This window comes from Watersipora subatra, chromosome 10, assembly GCF_963576615.1.
Source record: "Watersipora subatra chromosome 10, tzWatSuba1.1, whole genome shotgun sequence".
Taxonomy (NCBI): domain Eukaryota; kingdom Metazoa; phylum Bryozoa; class Gymnolaemata; order Cheilostomatida; family Watersiporidae; genus Watersipora; species Watersipora subatra.
The window spans coordinates 5,060,155-5,082,518 of NC_088717.1; the positions used below are offsets into that span (position 1 = coordinate 5,060,155).

The 22,364-nt window shown below is 36.5% G+C and overlaps 1 protein-coding gene across 1 annotated transcript in view; it reads right to left on the reverse strand.

Annotated features, from left to right (window-relative positions):
* Window positions 1-8,739: 8,739 nt before the first annotated feature.
* The window catches only part of LOC137407325 (WD repeat-containing protein 17-like), a 76,531-nt gene continuing 62,906 nt past the window's right edge, over window positions 8,740-22,364 (reverse strand). The window contains exons 20-29 of the mRNA XM_068093943.1: window positions 21,601-21,798; window positions 19,709-19,808; window positions 19,320-19,456; window positions 17,913-18,051; window positions 17,095-17,182; window positions 14,568-14,667; window positions 13,078-13,269; window positions 11,308-11,464; window positions 10,240-10,388; window positions 8,740-9,061 (exon numbers count right to left, since the gene is read on the reverse strand). Coding sequence (XP_067950044.1) covers window positions 10,251-10,388; window positions 11,308-11,464; window positions 13,078-13,269; window positions 14,568-14,667; window positions 17,095-17,182; window positions 17,913-18,051; window positions 19,320-19,456; window positions 19,709-19,808; window positions 21,601-21,798 — 1,249 coding nt within the window. The 3' untranslated portion in view covers window positions 8,740-9,061; window positions 10,240-10,250. The remainder of the gene's footprint in view (window positions 9,062-10,239; window positions 10,389-11,307; window positions 11,465-13,077; window positions 13,270-14,567; window positions 14,668-17,094; window positions 17,183-17,912; window positions 18,052-19,319; window positions 19,457-19,708; window positions 19,809-21,600; window positions 21,799-22,364) is intronic.

Here is a 22,364-nt window from a genome sequence, read left to right on the forward strand (position 1 = left end):
AACAGATTGGCTGTCTTTTCGGTGGCTAAGTGCAGTGTGCCTTGATATGCTCTCATCAGCGAAGGGAGAAACCTATCCCTCTCTACTAGACCTCGGGTCAGCAGTAGCACTTGTAGCAGTAGCACCAGCTATCTGTTGTTGTGTTTGACAACACCATTGGCTTAAGGCTGGCAGGGCGTAGTGTGAGTTTTCTCCATCCGCCGGTGTCAGAACAGTTCAGTCATTAGTTGAACAGCGTCTCCTGGTCAGTGTGGATCTGCTCCAGCAAGCCTATGTAGCAAAACACCAGTTCATTTGATGTCTTTGCCACCGCTTGAGCTGTAACCTCTGAGAAGTCTAGGACATCTTGCCATCGTGTAAAGTGGTCTGTGAATACCAAACTCCACTTGTTCCCTCTCAGAGTCTATGGCATCGATCTCACCAGATCTACGGCTGCCTTTCGGCAAGGGTACCTGGTATAGAGCATGCTTGCCACCAAAAATTTTGGTACCACTTTGTTTTGCTGTCTGACAGACCTAACCGCTCTTGATCAGTTTTCTCACTGTGACTGTCATCCCTGGTTAGTACCAGGTCAGCTGCAGTTGGATGATCGTCCAACCCAACCCAGAGTGAGCAAGGGTGCAAGTCTGACAGACAGTTATTTCTTTGATGGTCGGTGGACTAACCGAGTACCATCATGGCTAGCCATGAGAAGAAGACCGTGCTTCCAGTACTCTGTTGGATTATAGCCTTAGCTGAATTCTGTGCAGCAGTCCGAGTTCTTGACCTCTTAGCTCCAGCTGCTTCTGAGTCAGCTTCTCAGCTCGCTTACCAGTGTGGTGCATACTGATCACCAATCCTCGGCTAGTGGCTTGCATCGGAGCCAGCTTCCTCTCAGTGTTTCTCAAGTCTTCACCCATGCCGTGCCGGCAAGGGCTGTTTCTCTGGCTGCCGTAGCAGTGAGCAGGCCCATATGAATGGTCTCCTTATGCGTGGTCCTAGCAATCCTTGGCACAGTGGATGTGCCTCCTTAGGGTCCTTCCAATGAGTACTGGTCTTCCATGGCAAGGTCTCTTTGATTCTGTCCTTCGTCAATCAGTTCTATGATCCCAAATTGCCAACAGTTTTTGCAGGTCCGCTGGCTGAGCCTATCGGCATTCTCGTGACGCAGACCAGCTTTGTGCTTCAGCATGTACTAGAACTCGGTCATTTTTAAATGATATTGACAAAAAAAAATATAAGTTAAAATATTGTTTTTAGCCACCCTTTAACAACCTTAAATAGTGTTATAGATAAAGATTAGCAAATATGGAAATTCACACCCTGCTGTGATATGAAACTTGTAGTATTTGTGAGAAACATTAACATATTGCACCCGAAATATTCCAACATGTAAATAAGTATGGGTTGTTGTGATGACCTTTATGTTAGAGGTTACAGTCATGGTTTAAACTAGATAATCGAAAGAAATGCTTGCCAGCTATTGTGAACACAAGTTCCCAAAGTAATGAAAAGCAGTATAACTTGACAGGTTTGAGTGCGCATTAGAGTTAAATGCATGTTTAGACTAGGACAGATTTTGTTGCAACTTTAGACTTAACGATCATATTTGAAAACGCTACTTAAGCCTGGTTTCCATATGCCATCGCAAGGCTCGCAACAAGGCGCACAACGTCGTGCGTAGGCCAGTTTTGATATGGAAACATCAACGCATGATGGTCGCGCGATGTGCATACGCTGATCGCAAGGATCCAACAGATTGGATCCTTGCGATGGGTGCGTGCGATGAGATATCCCACAATACACCGCGCGACCGTTTCAACCTATCCCATAATGCAAACGGTCGAATGTTATTGGTTACGAGAAATCAGCGTCGTGGAATCGCGAAGAGTTCTGTCTCCCATACGAAAGAGTAAATCGGAAATGACGAAAGCGAAAACGTTTAGCTGGAAAACCCCATATTTTTCTAAAAGCATGACGCCTACGCGTGCGCTACGGAAACACTGCATCGCACCCGACGCAATGCGTTGCGCACGATCATTACGCCGCGCACGATCATTGCGCTGTCATATGGAAACCATGCTTAAAACAGTTTAACATGAATAATAAACCAGGAGAATGTAGCCAATCAAAAAGGTTGTAGCACTGATCAGATGACCTGACAAACTTATTTGTAACAACCAATCAGCATGCATCCTAGATAAGAGTAAGGTAATATGATATTTACTATAATAAGAGCTGTGTCTGTCCGTCTGTCCAAAGTCATACTAAAAGCGTCAGGAAGGAAGGTTGCCTTGCACAGAAATCGAAACCGGCGCACCAGATTCAAAGACCAGCGGCTAGCGCTACACATGATGATCTCTCCACTTTCTGCGTGAAGAGCTCAGGACTGATAGCATACCAGTAACTTAATAATAGCTCGGCTGTGATAATAGCCTGGATTGTGGTCAATTCATAACTTATGAGCTTGTAATTTGGGTATCAGGTACATAGTTCTCTATCAATACTTTAATTAATCTCTTGACTAGAAGCTGAAATCTTTGTAAAGCAAGCAACAGCAAATGGATTACACTCTGCTTTGACTAATCTATTTAAATCCTTGTTTCTCGATCAGATAGGATAATTTCTCGAGAAGAAACCTCGAAAGTTAATACTCATTTGACTTATTAAAAGCTATTTCAAAGTAAAATATTTATAATCCAAAGTTAGTGTTGAAATAACTAATGTTAACAATATTGAAAAGTTAACAGAGTATCAAGAGAAAGTGTTTTAGATGCAAAGCAAAAAATCTCAATTAACTGCTGCAGAGCACTGCACCGCTTCAACAACCTAAGAAGCAAGTTAATCGGTATTATTAATACTATTTTATATCGACTATAAATTCAATTGTTTGCATTAATGATGAATAGCATGTAATGGAATTGGGTATTTCCAATGCTACCTAATCTTAACAGATTATCAATTAACTTCTAGTGACGCCCAGAGCGCTCAGCGAATCATGATACAGTATGGGTGACTGAACACCAATGACAAGGTTTTCTAGACTTTTATTACTAGGAAAAAATAGTTGCCATCTCATTTCACTTTTGTCCTGTCAACAGAAGCGCAACATGCCACCAGTTCTACAGCCATACTATTCAGACAGCAAGGCAACAGTGTATATGAGTGATATCGATACAAACATCGAGTACTCATGGGAAAGTGTTGAGACAAGCTCTGGCAAGGAAATCTCACACGAGAGCGATGATGAGCCACAACATCTTGATAAAGCTACACAATACCATTGTCCAATTTCATCCGCAGACCATGAGGGTGATACAGTGAAAGCCGATAAAGAGACGACAAACATTGTGGAAGAAGCGATACAAAATTTGAAGCAGGAAATAGAAATGCAAAGCCCACTCACTCCTCAGTCAAGCCAAAAACCTGGAGAGAGCCCAAATGTCTCAGGAGTAAGATTTCGCCAACCATCACGCAATGACCAACCAGAGGACCCAGAAACCGAGCCACCCAACTATTCAAACCAAGCAACAACGGAGCCAAATAGTGATTTAGTCTGCATGGCAATAAAAACAGCAGCTTCAACAGTTGTCGGAGCAGGAATAGGAGGAGGTGGAGCAGAAGTAGCAATGGAAGTAGCCAAAGCAGCAGCGACTGAAGCAGCAGCAACAACAGTAGCAAGCGCAAAAACAGCAGCAGAAGCAGCTAAAGCAGTGGTGCCAGCAGCAGTGGCTCAAGTAGCAGCAGAAGCAGCAGCAGCTAAAGTAGCAGCAGCTGAAGCAGCAGCAGTAGCTGTAGCAAATTGTACTGTGAAGGCAGTGCTAATTGGCGCAGGATTGGGTGCAGTAGTGGGATTAGGCATTGGCCTTTTATATTTTTGGTGGTATAGCGGGTAGGCAAGTCAACCAGCCAGCCAGCAAAAAAAAACTTTGCTAGTCTTTCAGAATGAACTAACTGAAACTCTTAACACCACTTTTCCCGTACATTAACCAACGCTACACTTCAACAACTATGGGACCCCATTATATTATATGCTACTAAACTTACAATATAACTTTGTCTGCATCCATGCCTAACACAACCAAGCGAGACGAATAATGATCGTCTCCCCTTATTGGAATGTAAACCTGCTAGGAATGGATTGTTTGACTGAGTATCTATTGAGAACCAGACATAATCTATGATGCAGAAGTTATTATTATAAGCCTTGGTTATGAAGATTCACTGTATTTTACTTGTTAATACTGTTTCCTAATACACTATATAAATAAATAAACAAATACATGTGCTGACATGAAAATATTGTCATTATCCTTATGCAAGGTTGTGCAAAAGCATCACTTATTTGTGTCTTTAGATTCATCAGACAAAAAGACTTTTTAGTAATCTTATCTGTGACAATAAGATACCCTAATAATTTACAGCCCAGTGTAAACTTACGCCGAGTTGTCCTCTCCTTCATATAAGATTTTCCTTGTATTAATTTGTTTCCAACAGACTATGTACACGCATACATCTCGACCATGTTGCAAACATACCATTACTTGAAGATTGTTGTCATATTTACAGCAACAGATTCGTCAGTGACTACATATTCTGGAGTAATATTTGCAATTCTATGAAGATGCTGTGTGTTGACATTAATAAATTTCCTGAGCAGTTTGGCGGTTTCATACTTCTACGCTAAAAAAATCACATTTTACCTATATAACAATGCTAATAATCCATTAATAATCAATAGAGGACTTCTTTGCTATAAACTGACCAATAGGTTATGTTTTTAGGGAATACAAATTTCTAATGTAGGTGTTATTGTTGGATGAAAGTTTTGTTGCTGTTGAAGGCTTGGCTGCATGTCAACATTGTGGTTGAAATCTTAACTGCTGTGATTAGTGAGAATAACAATAATAAGGATAAAGAATAACAAGCTTGTGTTCTTCTAGTTGAGCAAAATTTGATAAAATGTGTTATGTGAAAGAGATTGCAAAAATATTTATGATTAGTGAAGCAACATTAATTTTATATTAGTAATGACTGACCAATATTCATGCTATAACTAGAAGCAATAGTAAGTCAGACTTTTATGCTGTCAGCTGATACAAAACTGCCAAAGCTTTGGAACTTCTGTTAAGATGTGCAAACTTTTATGAATAACAACTTCAGAGGAAACTTTGTGACCAGCTATTAAACTAAACTAGATACTACAATACGATGAATAGCACGGGCTAGCCGGGTCACGGGCGCAAGGATTTTCGCCACGCACATACAAAACAAAAACAGCATGTTGTTTTTGTTTTGTATTTGCGTGGCGAAAATCCTTGAGCGCGTGACCCGGCTAGCCCGTGATGAATAGTTTTCCGACGTGGATTCCGAGTTGAATCAACGTCGGAATGTTGAATGTTTAAAACGTCTTAAAAATTGTAATTAAACGTATACGTTGTCTTAGCTAAAAAAAACTATTCATCGTTTGACCTAAACACAGAATACGTGTGTACATTCAATAAGTATCCATTCAAAAAACGTTAGTGATATACAATGTACCGTTAAACCTCGTAAAACTTTTAATTGAACTGCCTCGGAGTGTTGCTCTTAACGAATCCCAGGTAAAGTAAGGTAATCTTTGGATAAACTTGGATATGATAACTTTGGATAAACTAGAAAAATCGGCAAAATTGATCGTGGGTAAAACGCTCAAAAGAAAAAGATGTCTTTTCTTTTGAGCATTTCAGCAACGATCAAGTTTTGCCAATGTCAATCTAAAAAACGTCCTGGCAATAACATCACCTCAAACAACAAACCAATCTCAAGTGATAGAAAAATCTCTATACTTTTTGATAAAAAAACGTTTTAAACTTTACATTAGAAGCATTTAATTTGAAACAAGCCATTTGTGCTTTTGATTTATATTATAGTTTGTATATGTTCATGTATCTACTAATAAATAAGTAAATACATGGACTTGTGACAGTGCTCTGATAACTTGAACACTCTGATAATTCGAACACTTTTGCTCGGTCCCTTGAAGTTTGAGTTATCTGAGTTTCACTGTATATATATTTGGTAAAGCGTATTATTTGCGGAGTTGGTCTGTCCAATTTCATAATTGCATGAAAAGATAACTCTGACTCAATAAAAACAATAAACACACAGAGTTTATTCATTATACAAGTATTTTTATGAACCTTGTCATAAGATTGGAGGATAATGCAAACTTTTCTGTTACAGCAGACATTTTAACATGAATAAGTCATAAATTGACTTCAGTAGCAATTTGTACAACATCTGGTGATCATTAATAACAGCCAATAAATTAAAATAGTCTTTATACATCAAATATAGTTGCTGCCATCAGTTAGTGCTGCTTCTATGAATAGTATTATATAATTTCTTCCACATATTGGTAACTCACAAAAAAAAGAATTCAACTTTTTTAGAAATCTTTGTCAACAATTAAAGGTTGACTTGCAACAAAATTCACATTACAGTTATTTGATTTCAAAAAATTCACCATGTCTTACTCCGTTGTGTTGTATATGCAAAATATGTGGGAATGTAATTACAAGCTCCTAAAAGCTAAAAACAAACAGTTAATCGCAGCCACACGAGACCGGCATAGTTTGGATTCCCTTGCCAAAACGGCTCAAATGTTACGTAGTTGTGGTAAATGGGTTCTGTTTACTCTTTTATGCAACCTCATTCGTCAAAATATTTTCACGGATATACTTCACGCATTCAATAAAACCATGTCTATTGTGCTTACACGTCTGTTTTATCGTCATTGTAATGCTGTCACTTTTAGCAGTGATATCTTATAACTTACCGTGAAAACTCATTTAATTTTTAACCTTACTTCGAAGGAGTACATAACATTGTCTGATAATCATGACGAGCCTGTTGGTCACTTGTGATAATCAAAAAATGCTGCAAAAATTATTTGCAAAGTATTGGGTCACATGATCAGATTACGACTTGACGATTTGATCAAGCCGAAACAGAACTGTAAAGCAATTGTTTGACAAAGTTTGAAAACCTTTACAGGTTTTTTTATTTTCTCTCTTAATTCATTCAAACTGCACAAAACATTTTTCTCATGATATGTAGTTTGAAAGTTGAAGTGGTAACTGCTGTTATACGTTAAATACAAATAAATTTTCTGTGCAAAGATTTTTACTACCCAAGCAATGCCGAGCATTCATCTAGTGTATATATAAATCTCAATGTTTGTCTGTCCGTCAGTACTTCTGTCTGTCCAGCTATAACAATAATATGGTGCCGTTGAGTCAGCAGTGAATCAAAGCTGCTCAATGCCAACCGCTCGTACAAATGAATTAAAAGTAGATCTTTAATTCAGAAAAACTTTGATTATGGGAAACAAATACGTATAACGAATATAAATGTGAAACTTCAAATGCATCGTGTGTACTACATCCAAAATCGTTTAGATGAAAATACTTCTAAAAAATAAGTTTATTACATAACATGGTGAACAAATATTTTAACATTTAATAAGGCTGTACACCCTCAATACTTACTTTTGATTGTTCTCATAAGTGTCCGATGATTCGCTAACATTTTGACCAACAAATTACCGACAGTTGAGCAAAAAATTTGAGGTGTCTTTGACAAAAAAATGCAAGTGTTTTTTTCGATATGTATGGTATGCAAATTGCATAAAACCTCTAACAATTATTTTGAAATTATTATAGCTAATGAAACACTTTTTTGTATAAATCATAATTAGGCTATGGAATTTATTTTTATGTACAAAAGTCATCAATAATAAAATGTTCAAAGCTGCCTATTGTAAACAAAGTCAAATATTTGGAATTTGTCTGGCTATCTAGAAGCCTATAAAAGTTTAGCATTTGGTTTCCAACCATGAGTTTCTGTTCAGAGCCATGTTCTAGCAAAGCTTCCAAATAGATAATGTGCCTGCACTACCTAAAAGGGATGCAAGACATGCGTGTATCTAGTACAAGCTACTGATGCTCTCAGCCTCTTAATTTATTTCTAAGCTGTGTCACATTGTTGACACTTGTCAATTCTCCATAGCTAAACAACTTGCAACCACCTTCCTATTACATGTCCTCTTCTGATCAGGCCTCTCATTACTATACCATGACTTTACCTGTAATAACTACTCGTAACTTATCTGCTGTGGATCGAAGCGATTTGTTACAGAAAATCTAAGCTGATCACTGCCACATTTTTATAATTGAGCATTTTAATTTGTTAGCAAAAAAGTTTGAAAACTTTTATTCACACATATGTTGTATTAGTTAATAACTGATTTCAATAGAAAGACACGCTGAGCATAACACCATTATTACCGCTCAACGTAATTTATTGATGAATAACCGAATAAATAAACTGTATGTAACGGAATATTTTCGTAGGTAAGTGAATCGTAGGTAATTTTCTCAAGAGCCTGCAAGAGTCAGATCTTGTGATCCTATAAAAAGGTGTTTTAGCAGCAAGTGCATCTATAAAGGACAACAGTAAGCAGCATTTCTGAAAGCCTGAATATAATGTAGACATAATGGCTATGATAAACAAATTATGTAGAATCTGCTCAATAAAAGGTGCTAATACTAAGCTAGAAAATCACTAACAACTCAAATTAAGAAAATCTTGTATTGTTAAATTGACTAGGTTCTAGAGAGTAAGTTGCACAAAAAACAATGAAGGAAATAAAACTACAAAATGAAAATGAATAATACAATATTTTTTTTTTTTATTCTGGCAATAAGTGGACGGATATATCTAAATAAAAGAAACAACAGAAACAAAAACAATAATAACTAAATAAAACATAAAGTCAAAACAATGTCTCCAACCATGCAACAAACATGTCAAACCTGCAACAGGTTCAACATGATAAACTGAAGAAGCTAATCGATTATTTAATCATATCCCAACGCAGAACAATATACTACTAGAAAGAGAGTGACTTGGAACCGTCATCTTGTGCTATGCTCATAGTAGTTACTGAAGCTGCGTAGGGCATGCTGCTAACCGGAGCCAACTGCAAAACTGTTAGTGGTGAATCCTTCTCGTGAACAACCCGCTGTTTCTTCATACACTGTAATAGACAGCAGCAATGAGTGATGTTGGTAGAAGACAAAAAGATTTGACAAGAACTGAGCCAAATAACTAGAGGAGCTGCTTTACAGGTAAGTGTGAGAGAGCGGTTTTAAAAGGAACAAAGAGTCTTTTTACAAGTGCTATCTGTCTTACATGTAATTGACAGAGACCTGTTGTAAGTGACAGATAGCTGTTGTAAGTGACAGATAGCTGTTGTAAGTGACATATACCTGTTGTAAGTGACAGATACCTGTTGTAAGTGACAGAGACCTGTCGTAAGTGACAGATACCTGTTGTAGGTGACAGATACCTGTTGTAAGTGACAGGTAACTGTTGTAAGTGACCGATAACTGTTGTAAGTGACAGATACCTGTTGTAAGTGACAGATACCTGTTGTAAGTGACAGATAGCTGTGGCAAGCTGTTTTAAATTGACCAAAGTTCTGTTAAAGATGAACTCACACTAAAACTTAAGTAGATTTTATCAGAAAGTATCAGTATTTTACTATAATTTGTGATTTTGAATTTGTGTTTTTAATGTTTGAGGTGATCAGAGTACCAGTATGTCTTAAGATTGAGATCAACAAAACTTGATCGCGGTTAGAACACTCAGAAGAAAACCTAATTTTCTATTGTTTAGTGAATACACAAATTATGCATGACTACACCGTAATCCTGATGCGCAGCACCCATACCCAGTTATATATGAACTTGTAACTTCACATAAAACTGGCACAGGCATCATCACAAAATCATTATTTTGTGATGATGCTTATTCTGGTTATACATGAAGTTACAAGTTCAAAGTCGTTTTCAAAGATCATGTTCTAGGTATTCCAAATGAGGAAAATATCACTGCAATATTAAGCAGAGTTTTAAGAATCTCCATTAGAATTAACAGACTCATTCAATGAGACAATATGAAAACATGTGTACTCTTTGCAGACAAAAGAACATGTTAGCCCTAAAGAGGAGACAATCTATTTTGATTTCGGTTGGAGACGTCAGCATACATACCCACATCAAATGCGTCATAAATGATAGCTAAGACAAATACTACCATTGACGGGTCTATAGAAGAATATGACTAGCAGTTTCATACCAAAAATGATCAGAGCAGATAACTCCCGATAAACAGATTACTTGGATGAAAAGATAATGAAAAGAAATGGATCACCTGTGAGACACTTAGAAGGGATTTATTTTGTTGGCCAGAGCTACTGATTGACCACAGCTGATTGGTGAGAACGGGTTAACGGTGGCCCACATAATAGCCTCAGCTCCAGATAGTGCTGATGTAGAATCTTCCAGAATATACACTCGGCCCTGAAAAAAAGTCTCTTAAAGCATTCTGTAAGTGCAATATATAGATGAGTAAGCCGAAAACAGATTTCAGTTCTACATATTATTCTAAAGGCAGTGTGGGTCTACCTAATCCCCGCCCAACTTTGAGTACCTTTGAACTCCCTGCACTTACCCTACAAAGGTAAGTGTGACAAAACATTCAAAAATATCTGTTGATACGTGATAATTATTTTGTGGCACACTATCCAGAAACTTTGAGTTATCCGTTATATGACAATTGTAGCAATATTTTAGCATACACCAAGAGCATTAGAGAGAAAACAAGAGTTACATTATTATGAACTGATAATTTAACAGAACTGGCCAAGTAAATTATCATATAAATTATATATAATTACATATATTAATAATATTTAAATTACTAATAAATTATTATAACTCACAAACATTAAACTATTTACAAAGAGCTAGATTTATGGCTTTAAATTATCCATTGACAGGCATCAACTTATTGCATGTCAATAAACCTGACCCTACTATCACATACACTCATGCACCCAATCAAAGTACAAACTACCGTAACTTGACTACAATTGAAAAGGTAACATGATTTGAATACAAATATCTCCCGTGGGCCACATTGTACAGCAGTATGAACAACTGCAAACATCTATTGGCCCTAAAATAGATTTGTTAGACGAGTCTATGAAATACTGCTTTCTCAATTTCTTATTAATCTATAACTATCATCTAAACTTTGAAGAATTTAATAAAATTCACACAAAGCTGATTTAAAATGGCATAATTTCAATGAAAGATATAATTTATGTAATAACAAATGAGCATGAATCATAAAGCAGTGCAGCCATTCTGTAGCGGGAACCAAAATTTCTGAAGCGATCAGCAACCTCCAATACCAAAAAGTCGTCTTTTAACCAACCTTGATACTCCGACCAGTTATGAAGGAGATTCTTCTCTTATCTGAATAGCTTGGAAGAGCAGATCCAGTTGGATACATCTCTCCATACAGAGAATCAGATGTGTTGCTAGCAGTGAGGGAGGCTCTCTGATACAATCTGGACAAGTCATCTCCCTGACTGAAACAAACACAGCAAACAAACCTATATTTTCGTTTTTTCTTCAAATGCATTCTAGCTCAGTAATTTTGTTGTAACGCTATTTGTTACAGCAACCTGATTACATTGTCAGACTACATAGTTCCATGTAAAAAAATCATATAACAATAAGTACAGTCAAACATGGATAACTCGTCCACGGATAGCTCGAACACATGGTTAATTCGAACATTTCCTTTGGTCCGTTCCCACGTAATGATAAATTGCTATAGATAACTCGAACTCAACACTGTTAATTCGAACTGTTTTTTTGCCCACCGGCTACCGAAACGGTTGTTATCGCTTTAGAAAATCACTTTATTCAAAGCCATAGAGGTAAACTTCATCTTTTCGTAATTCATAAGCGTCGTTATTACCACCATCGGCAAAATATTTTTGTCAGCGACTTTTCTAAATGTTTGGTGAAATTTGATTTATACTGCTATACGATGAGTAGCACGGGCTAACCGGGTCACGCGCGCAATGATTTTCGCCACGCACATACAAAACAAAAATCGCATGTTGTTTTTGTTTTGTATGTGCGTGGCGAAAATCCTTGAGTGCGTGACCCGGCTAGCCCGTGATGAATAGTTTTCCGACGTTGATTCCGTGTTGAATCAACGTCGGAATGTTGAATGTTTAAAACGTCTTAAAAATTGTTGTAATTAAACTTTAACGTTGTCTGAGCTACAAAAAACTATTCATCGTTTGACCTAAACACAGAATACGTGTGTACGTTCAATAAGTATCTATTAAAAAAACGTGAGTGATATAGAATGTACGTAAAACCTCGTAAAACTTCTAATTGAACTGCCTCGGAGTGTTGCTCTTAACGAATCCCAGGTAAAGTAAGATAATCTTTGCATAAACTTCAAGAAAAATGGCAAAATTGATCGTGGGTACAACCCCAAAAGAAAAAAATGTCTTTTCTTTTGAGCATTTCAACAACGATCAAGTTTTGCCAATGTCAATCTGAAAAACGTCCTGGCAATAACATCACCTCAAACAACAAACCAATCTCAAGTGATAGAAAAATCTCTATACTTTTTCGTAAAAACGTTTTAAACTTTACATTAGAAGCAATTAATTTGAAACAAGCCATTTGTGCTTTTGATTTATATTATAGTTTGTATATGTACATGTATCTACTAATAAATAAGTAAATATATGGACTTGTGACAGTGCTCTGATAACTTGAACGCTCTGATAATTCGAACACTTTTGCTCGGTCCCTTGAAGTTCGAGTTATCCATGTTCGACTGTATATATATTTTCAAATTTTTTTGACAAACATTTCAACAATTATACAACAGCTAGAAATTTAGCCAGTAGGCTAATTTCGATTTTTTCACAAAGACTGAAGCCCCAGCTCATCTCTCAACCGCCCTCAACCCCCTCACATTGCCCCAACAACCCGCAAATATAAACTAGGAGGTCAAATTTATGGAATACCATATAACATGGCAATGATTAATAATTAGTCGCCCAATAATATTGACTAATAACGGTTATCATCCAATCATAATTATGGTGACTAATACACATTGAGATACTTAGTCATAATGATTTTGACACGTCTGCCAACCTTCACTTACTTTCTGTTTCTGTGTTCCCAAGCATCTGCCTCTACAGTCACATCCTTCGCGGTCAAAGGAAAGGAAGAATTAGCTAGATTAAGACGTTTGACTGTCAGATTCAGCAAGAAACTCACGATGCAATCATAGCCCAGGTGGATAGCTTGCAAGCCTCCTAGATAGCAGCTCATCGTGAGCAGGTCAAATAGCTGCCTGTCAATAAGACCTCATCCACTTTATTACAAATATCACTGTGTTTCCATGTTTTAAAGGTTTGTTCTTTTTGTCACTAATCAACACATGGAAAGACAAAAGATTGAAGAAGTCGTACATTTGAAGGATGATTCTTCCATAGAATGTATTCCTTAAGAACGGATTTTATGAACAAATAGGGTAGAATCGTTATGATTAAAGATGTCAACTTAATGAGCGATATCAGTACCACGTTTTACATTTCCGTTGACAGTGGAATCGCTACTTATAAAATTAATTTGTTCTGAATACCATTGCATAAGTAGGAAATTTTACAAATCAAAACTCACTTTACCATATCATATAAGTGCCCTAGTGTTTCAAACCCTAAAAACTAAGATATAATATTTGTTTAAATTATAAAGACATCATCTAATGATTAAACCCTGCAAAAATACATGTTAGAATTATATTACTACATAATAAATTAAGAGTGCACACAGACAGAAGAAAAACTAAAGAGATAAAAAATAAAATGTATATAAAGTACTCTTGGCGTTGGCCGTCTAGACAAGGAAAAGTGAGACGGGAAGTCGGAAGACGACAGTTAGAGGTGGGTGTTGTATTGTCGAGTTGGTTTTGTTCAGAGTGTTTAAGAGCATGAAAAGAGATTTATTTACACCGGCATAAACTGAAAAACTGTACATCAACATACAAAACGCATCAATGAAATTGCTAGGAACTGAAGTTGTCCTACTCTGTAAGTGAGATGTGATAACTCCAAATTATAACCCAGTCGAAGGAGTTAGTAAACAATTGACATCAGAGAAAAAATGCAATATATGAAAATGAACACATGCACGCACACTAAAATATTAGTGTGAAATATTTACATGATGTAAATTCAAGAAGAACACACACTAAAATCGAAAGTAATTTCTCTTTTGCATTTCTGTTTTTTCGTTTTCCTTTTTAAACAATCAAGCCGATCTGGCCAAACTAGAAAAGGTCTTTTGCTCTTTTGTAAGTTGAAGCAATGTTTTTACAGCAAGACGTTTTGCAACTTGAAAATTTTATATAGTCTTCCGTAAAAAGTGGTTCCATTGAAAATAAATTTGCTACAATAAAAATTAACACCAAATAATCTTTTTGGTACTTTTCAACAAAATATTTTTACATAACAAATGAACACATATACATGATTGATTAATTTACTTAATCAATTGTAGCATTGCGTGTACTCTTGATGTGATGTACAAATAAACACAAACACTCAACAAATTTACCAAAACGATTTTAGAGAGGTGAAAACGACTTACACAGGATGCTTGATGAGGTCATCAGAAGGAACTGACTGGCAATATTGCAGTACAGAGATTACTTCATCAGTCAGAGAGAAGTCTTCTCGCCGCAAAAGGTCTACATTATTCAATAGGTAGCAATGGTGGTTAAGAATGTACAGTCCTCCAGTGAAATGAACAAAGTATTTGAAGTCAATCTAGAATTACACCTTGTTGACCACCAGTGTAGTCATTGATGTGGCCAGTACATACCTCAACCTACTCACCAGTTGATAGATATTTTTAGATGTCATGATGTAATGCATAGACAACTGAATCTAACTATGCTGCTATGGACTCCAGCCATTACTACTACTTATTAACATAACATGTAAACTTGACAGATAGTATAGATATCTGCCGACAAGTAGCATGGACATTTGTTGACAGAAAGCATGTTCATATGTCGCCAGTTAGCATTTACATAGGTTGACATATAACATTGACTTAGGTTGACAGATACCATTGACAAAGGTTGACAGATTGCGTTGACATAGGTTGACAGATTCCATGGAAATTTGTTGACAGAGTGATCATCTGTTGACAGAGAGCATAGACATATGTTAACAGATAGCATGGCCATAATCCGCCTCTGTACCCGACCAAAATCTGATTGATCTTTTAAGGTAGGGCCACACGAGACAAAATTCTCTCGAAATCTGCGAAATTTGGACGAAACGATTCGTACGAATTGACATTTGGACGAATTCGTCCATCGTTGGTTCACACGATGAACGAATCCTGAATTGGACGAAACGTTAGAAATTCCTACGAATCGTTGTTTGATTGGTCGGTTGAAAAGGTTAGTTGAATGTTGAAGGTCGTTTTCTTTTGCGCATGTTTAGTCAGATCTAAAAAAGATAACGATTTGCGAGTTTCTAGCCCGCAGTTCCTAACTCGGTTTGAAAACTGCGTACTGTGTTGGCGATTATATGTAATCAGTAGTACCATGGCTGTAATGGATTTAGTTAATAGAAATATAACTGTTTTGTAGCTAGACTAATACTTGCTGAAAAGTCAGGTTCGAATATGTATTTAATAGAAATATAACTGTTTTGTAGCTAGGCTAATAATTGCTGAAAAGTCAGGTTCAAATTTGTATTGTAATTAGAAGAAAAAGTATAACGGTTTTGTGGGCAAGCCAAAACCTGCTGTAGTCATACAAAATAACCGTTTTGCAATGTAGTACATACGTAATAGTTCGTAATAATATTATCAATGTACAAGCTCTATTCAAAAGTATACTAAAAACCATTTACAACAACAGCCTACTACAACTACTTAGTGCAACTAGCATTAGCAGTTTTGTAGTTGCGTAGAAACGACCTTATTAATGCGCAGTTATATTGTAGGCTCCGAAATTAATTTACGTGTACATTCCGCAACCGATTTAGGAATTAGGAATTGCAACTAGAAACTCACAAATCGTTATCTTTTTTAGATCTGACCCGCATGTTTATACTGAAGCAAATGATTGAAACGGAATCGGCTTCAATCTATCACCGCGTTATGATTGGCTAGTTGAAAGTTAGTTTCGTACGAATCCGTGGTGGGGAAACTCCGTGTGGCAGGTCAGAAATTTCGTACGAATGGAATTTCCCAGATTAGTTGAAATTACACAATACGTGTGGCCCGTCCTTTAGCAGATTGATTTTGTTAAGAAATAAATATGCTATATTTGCTATACAGGAAGTTGGGGAGCTCCGCTATTTGTCAATTTTTCCATGACATTTAGTAATATCAAGCCTTCTGACTATCCAATTCATGAAGTCTCATTATGAGCATTGATGATCAACAAAATAATAACTGTAACGCCTTACACCCTTTGTATCAAGGTCAGTAGAAATAATAGATGAGTCAATTGTTGACTATATGATGATTACTTTTGGCACACTTGGGACAATATTTCAGGAACAATTTTTCATCGCAAGCATTATCTTCTTAACAGCATCGATTTTTCAGATTGCATCCATATAATTGAGTTGACATCTGCCGGCACAGTGTTGATCAACGACTTTATCGATCTTCCAATTAAATTAATCAACTACTTTTGATCAAATTTATGGCATGGACAGCAGGTTAACAACACACAGGTTAAAACTAGATTGAAAATACTAGTCATATGAACTACTAGTGTCAAGGCCATGATGACCAGGTTTGACACTGTGAACAGTTTTACGACTGATTCAGAGATCAATTGTTTGATCACCCACATGAAACACGAGGAGTTAGTACTGACTAAATCATTCGATAAAAATCGCTCATCATTATACTTTTGAATAGAAATGTAAATTTTTATCACTCAATGAATTTCAAAAACAAATAAAGATACACCCAAGAACAAATATAATAGAATAAAAGTCAGTTTTTTGAACCGGTTGGAGATTTCAACTAAACCAACAGGTTGACTACATAGAGAATGTATTTTGTTGCTGGATGCAGCAATCAATTCAGTATCCAGCACGCAGTGCATATATTTTACAAGTTGATTAGCTTATTAACTTACCAGTAAGTATTTCAAGGCCATTATTTAGTCCTTCAACCTGATTGGCTGACAAAAACAGCTTTCTAATCTTGGCAACGCGATGAGATGTCTACAAATTTGGGCATGAATTGTGAATATACAGTAGGAGCTTACATACACTTAGGTTGGTTCACTTGTCGCTATATATCAGCAGTAATTCCACAATACATCTGTGATCCTGTGATAACATTGTTCATACTATCATAAACCCATCTGAATTTACACCAGTCAATAGTTAGTGACATAATGTTTTAATTACATAATGTGGTCAGCGAAGCAAATATCATGAAGCACTATCCCCAGCCTATCAGCACCACCGACGTGGCGCACATTATAAAGGCTTTCATGGACGCACGGCAAAATATCAGGAAAGTTTGACAGCTGCAATGTTTCCTGACATATCTATGTTGGCGTTGCGATCGCATTAGTTTATGATAAAGATAGTCAGTGAATAATGGCCGAGAGGACCACTCCGACGTACAACAATACAGTTCGAACCAGCCTCCAAATAAATAAGGCAAGAGACGAACTTGCCAGCGAATAAGTATCATAAGATTCATGACCTCAACAATAAATACTACCTCCATTAAACATATTGTTTCAATTACCTCTAGAACTGTCATGAGACACACTATAATCCCTCCTAGTAAGTACATGCCTTGCAAAGTCGCAGATTCTATGTACTGTTAACATAACGAAATTGAAAATAATAGGAAGTACTTCAGGAGCGTGTGGCTAAATGCTGACACCACTCCTTCAGCCGTTCCTAGATAAAGAAAAGGATTGCTAAGAGAGACTACCTGTACACGGCTGGGGAGCAGCAGATGATCCCTGACTTTCTCCAGTCCGCTGGACTCCTTTCCACTGTTCCTAATATACAGCTTTACCAGGGCTTCTTCTGAGCCCTCCACTTTTGAGAGAAACTTTATGGCCAGCTCTCTGTAATCATTCTAATAAGCTTGCACTCGGGTCAATGTTAATAGAACAACCCTATGGCAATAATCAAGTTGCTGAGAGGGTTCAGCGAGTTGCAAGATGGTTACTTATATATATAGCTCTTGATCACATTGAGATTACAATGTGATCACATTACGATTACAATGTGACTACAATGTGATTACAATTTGATTGCAATGTGATTACAGTATGATTGCAATGTGATTACATTGTGACTACAATGTGATTACCATTGACTACATTGTGATTACAATGTGACTACAGTGTGATTACTTGGATGACGTGCCACCCACTAGACAAGACACTCATGAGAACGGGTAATTACAAAAAGTGATCTATAATGACTAGTTATGAAAATTTAGATCTACATATATCTCATCCAGCCCAATTGGCCTATTAATCAACTACCATTTATGTTTTTATGTGTTTACAGTAATTTGTTGTGTTCCACCTAAAATAAAGTCATATTCAAGTGCAAGATGATGATGATCGCTTTTTAAAAGAAGGGATAATTTAGAGGCCATTGAAGAAACATAATTATTGCAGTACACAGAGTCTATTAGAGTGAGTATATTTATTATGAATAGAAAAACAAACAGTTTTAGTGAAATATCTTGTTTTTGAGGAACAGAAGCTTCCTAGCGTTGTTTATCCTTTAATCTTCATTCATAAGAATTTCAATTAGTGTGCCAATAGAAACTAAGAATAAAATCAACAAAACTTGATCGCAATTAAAACGCTTAGACAAAAATAAGTGCGAAATGATGTCACTAGTTGCTATCGTTACTGTAGTTGATGTCAGCTTTTGCGTACAAAATGCAGCGTTACACATTTTTATTCTGTCGATTTCTCTGAAACTTTAGATTTCAAAATCACACTTTCGCCAGATCTGAACGTTTTAATCTTGATCATGTTTTGTTGAATTTAATCTTGAACCATCCTGCCATCTAAATCGCCTCAAACATCCAAAACAATTTTGTGCAAGTTCACCTTTAACCTTCCATGGTCCACTATTAAATACTAAAAGAGTCGTTTCAAAATCAACTTATAGAGAAAACCAGTTGACCTAGAAATTGAAATCCAATCAAATAGGAAGCAATTATTTTGACTAACCACAGATATATAGATCCATGCTCTATCAATAAACAACATGCCAATGTTAAACATAATATCATTGGTTGAACAAACAGAAACTATCAGAGTTGTCTTTTCTCAACTCTGAAAAACCAAGAGAAAGCAACAGAACTTACGGCTGAGCCAACCTCTCACATCTCAATGCCAATCTTTCTACTATTGTTTTCTTGAAGCCATCAAAGCTTCCGAGAGAACAGCTGAGAGAAAATGCCAGTTCGAGCAGATTACACCTTATCAGAGTTGAAATCGCTTCCTGTAACCATGAGAAACTGTTGTGACATCCAATTCAGATCAAAACCCTCGGTAACCTTAGCAACACCAAAATATCTAAATAACTAACAACAATACAAATATTTTATCAACGTGCTAAAATCAAATAGTTGAATAATGATGGATGATTAAAAAATGTAGCCAAGTTGTTGAAGTTGTTTTGCTTTGCGTTACAATATCAAAGGCCTCATATCTTTAGTGAAACATTGTGACTCGCTGTAAAATGCCAACTGACCTCTAGCATGTCACTGGAGAGATAGGTACAGGCTGCTAAAATAGGTTGTCCTGCCTCTACGTGTGACATGGCTACTTGGTAGGCTGTTTCTAGTATCAATCTAAAACATTATTGCTATGATTAGACAAGGCAGAGCCCGAGCACGGCGAAAGCAGGTAGAAGATATGTTGCAAACCTGACAATGGGATGGGTTAATTACAGAGTACACGGTCATGCCAAGGTACTCTATAATTTAAAAACATTCAGGAGCATTCAAGGGTATTCAGGAGCTTTCAGCATGAAATGCTAGGGTTTAGTGGTTGGAGAGTGAACTTATGACCAGGTTGGAGGTACGAATCACACAAACACAATTGGTAGTGTTAGGGGGAGCATCCAACCGTGAATTCCAAAAAACTCTGTTAGTTCAAAGTCTGTAAACCTTCTTTCACCTTCATACTCACTAGCGTAACTTTTCAGGATGAGGATTCATTCCTGGCACCCATTTACACATTCAATGACTGAAAAATATGAAAACTTCCATCTCGAAAGGAGATTTTTATACAATGTTTATTCTTCAAAAACAGATTCTGCAAAAGATGATTTAGTAACATTCAGACAGCCTTCAAACATAAATTACTCACGGTATTCAAGAAGGTGAGTTGTAATAACTAGTACTGTAAACCATATTAGTTTCAACTTTGTATCACAGATTGATATGCATGTTAGTATGTATGTATTCCTACAGTAATCAGTGCAATATGTGTACAACAATTACTTATACTCTTATGTATTACCTACAGAACTCGTTAGGGTACTGCAGTACCCCTAAAGAGTAAGGTAAACCTACTGTAAACCTGTAAAACCCTCTAGTGGGGTTTTTCTGACTACGTAGAAATGTCCCAGCAAGTACAGTAGATGCTCCTATAATGTAAGCCACCTATTACGTAAATCCCAGTCAACTTAAAAAATTTATGAAAAGTTTTGGCTTCGTATTACTTACAAAATTCCATATAAGGTAAAGTATCATGTCAGTGCAAGTTTTTAAATTTGATTTGAATGACGATAATCTCCGAGTTAGCTTTAAAAATATCATTTTCTCTCCTGCCGCACCTTTATTATAATGAAAATATGTTTTACTTTTACTTTTTGATGCATAAATCTTTTTTGCAGCAAAGACCTTGCTGTGGAAAGAAAATGAATCAAATTGTGATTGAAGCTGTGCGCTGCCCTTAACATATGATTAGCATAATCATGGGCCATAAATCGAGTGAACATTTTAAAGTGATAACAGAAAAGAAAAACTTTCGTTACAAACCAATAATATTATAGTTACGTTACAGTCATTCAATAAAAAAGTTAAGTTTAGATTATTCTATTCAAAAGACTAAAGAAATGAGTTTGGCAAGATCTTGGACAGTTCACATGTACAATTTACATGTACTTTATGGTTCGCATAACGTCAAATCCCTGTAACGTAAACGTTCTTGGAACGAATTATTTATCTTGCAGGAGTGTTCACTGTACAATATTTGCAAATGAATAACTGATAAAAGCCATAACTGTAAGCCGTAGAACTGTAGCGCATGTTGACATGTCAAGTAGCTAAGATACTGCAGCACCCACAGTAAAACCAAGTTTACTACTTGCACCATCTTTATCAGCCAAAGTTGAAAGTCAACCTTTGCTAAAGGACTTAACGAAAGCAGATAATTAGAGATGAGGGCAAGAGTGTACCCCAATTATAGTTTGATACATCAATAGGCGTTTGATCTAGTTTGTCACCAGAAGCCTCCAGTTTTGTGACATCCACAAAACTGAATTTCCTTATTTCCTTAATCTCCTTCCACCTTAGCTCTTCAATATCAACTAGTACTTTTGAACACCGATGAGAAAAAAAGTGTAATATTACTAACTTGCTATTATCCAATGACTCATCCGGAGACTGAGATCTATGATAAGCCTTGTCTTTCATTCCAGCAACCGCTGCTAAAAGGGCATCTTGATTAGCCCCGCTACGCAGGTGGTACTGTACCAAAGTTAACGGGTCTCGCTGCGCAGTTATAAAAGGCAGGAGTTGGCTAGGATGGCTGCTATGAAGGTGTAAAGTGTACCTATTGAGGGAAACAGAAGCTTGCGTTAGACAGATGATAAGACAACTAATAAGCAATGGATAGCCTACGGAACTCAACTAGCTGGAATCTTTTGGTGAACAACAACCCTCACTGTCACTCTATTTTGTAGATATAGTCTAGTACACATGACACAGTCTGGTTCAAGAGGTTGGGACATGAGAAATAAAACAATAGTAAAGGTAAAAGATTAAAATGTGATAGTGCTTTTCTTTAAATGAATGAAAAAATTATAAAAAAAAATAAGCAAACATTTTTTAATCTATCCTTCGTTTTTTGCGACATCATTTTATCATTGTCGGCCATCTTTATAGGCAATTTTACCGATAAAAACACGAAGGTTTTGCAATGAATTTTTAAAAACGGTGCTTTTGTTTGCAATTTTTTATTATAGTATCAAAACAACAACAAAAAGTACAATTAAATAAAAGAAAAATGATCGTTTTCTACAAATATGGCGGCTTTTTCGTGAACTAGCGCATATGCAAACGGCTTGACGGTGTAAAGAAAAAAATGATGAATTAATTAAAAAATTAATAAAGTCAAGC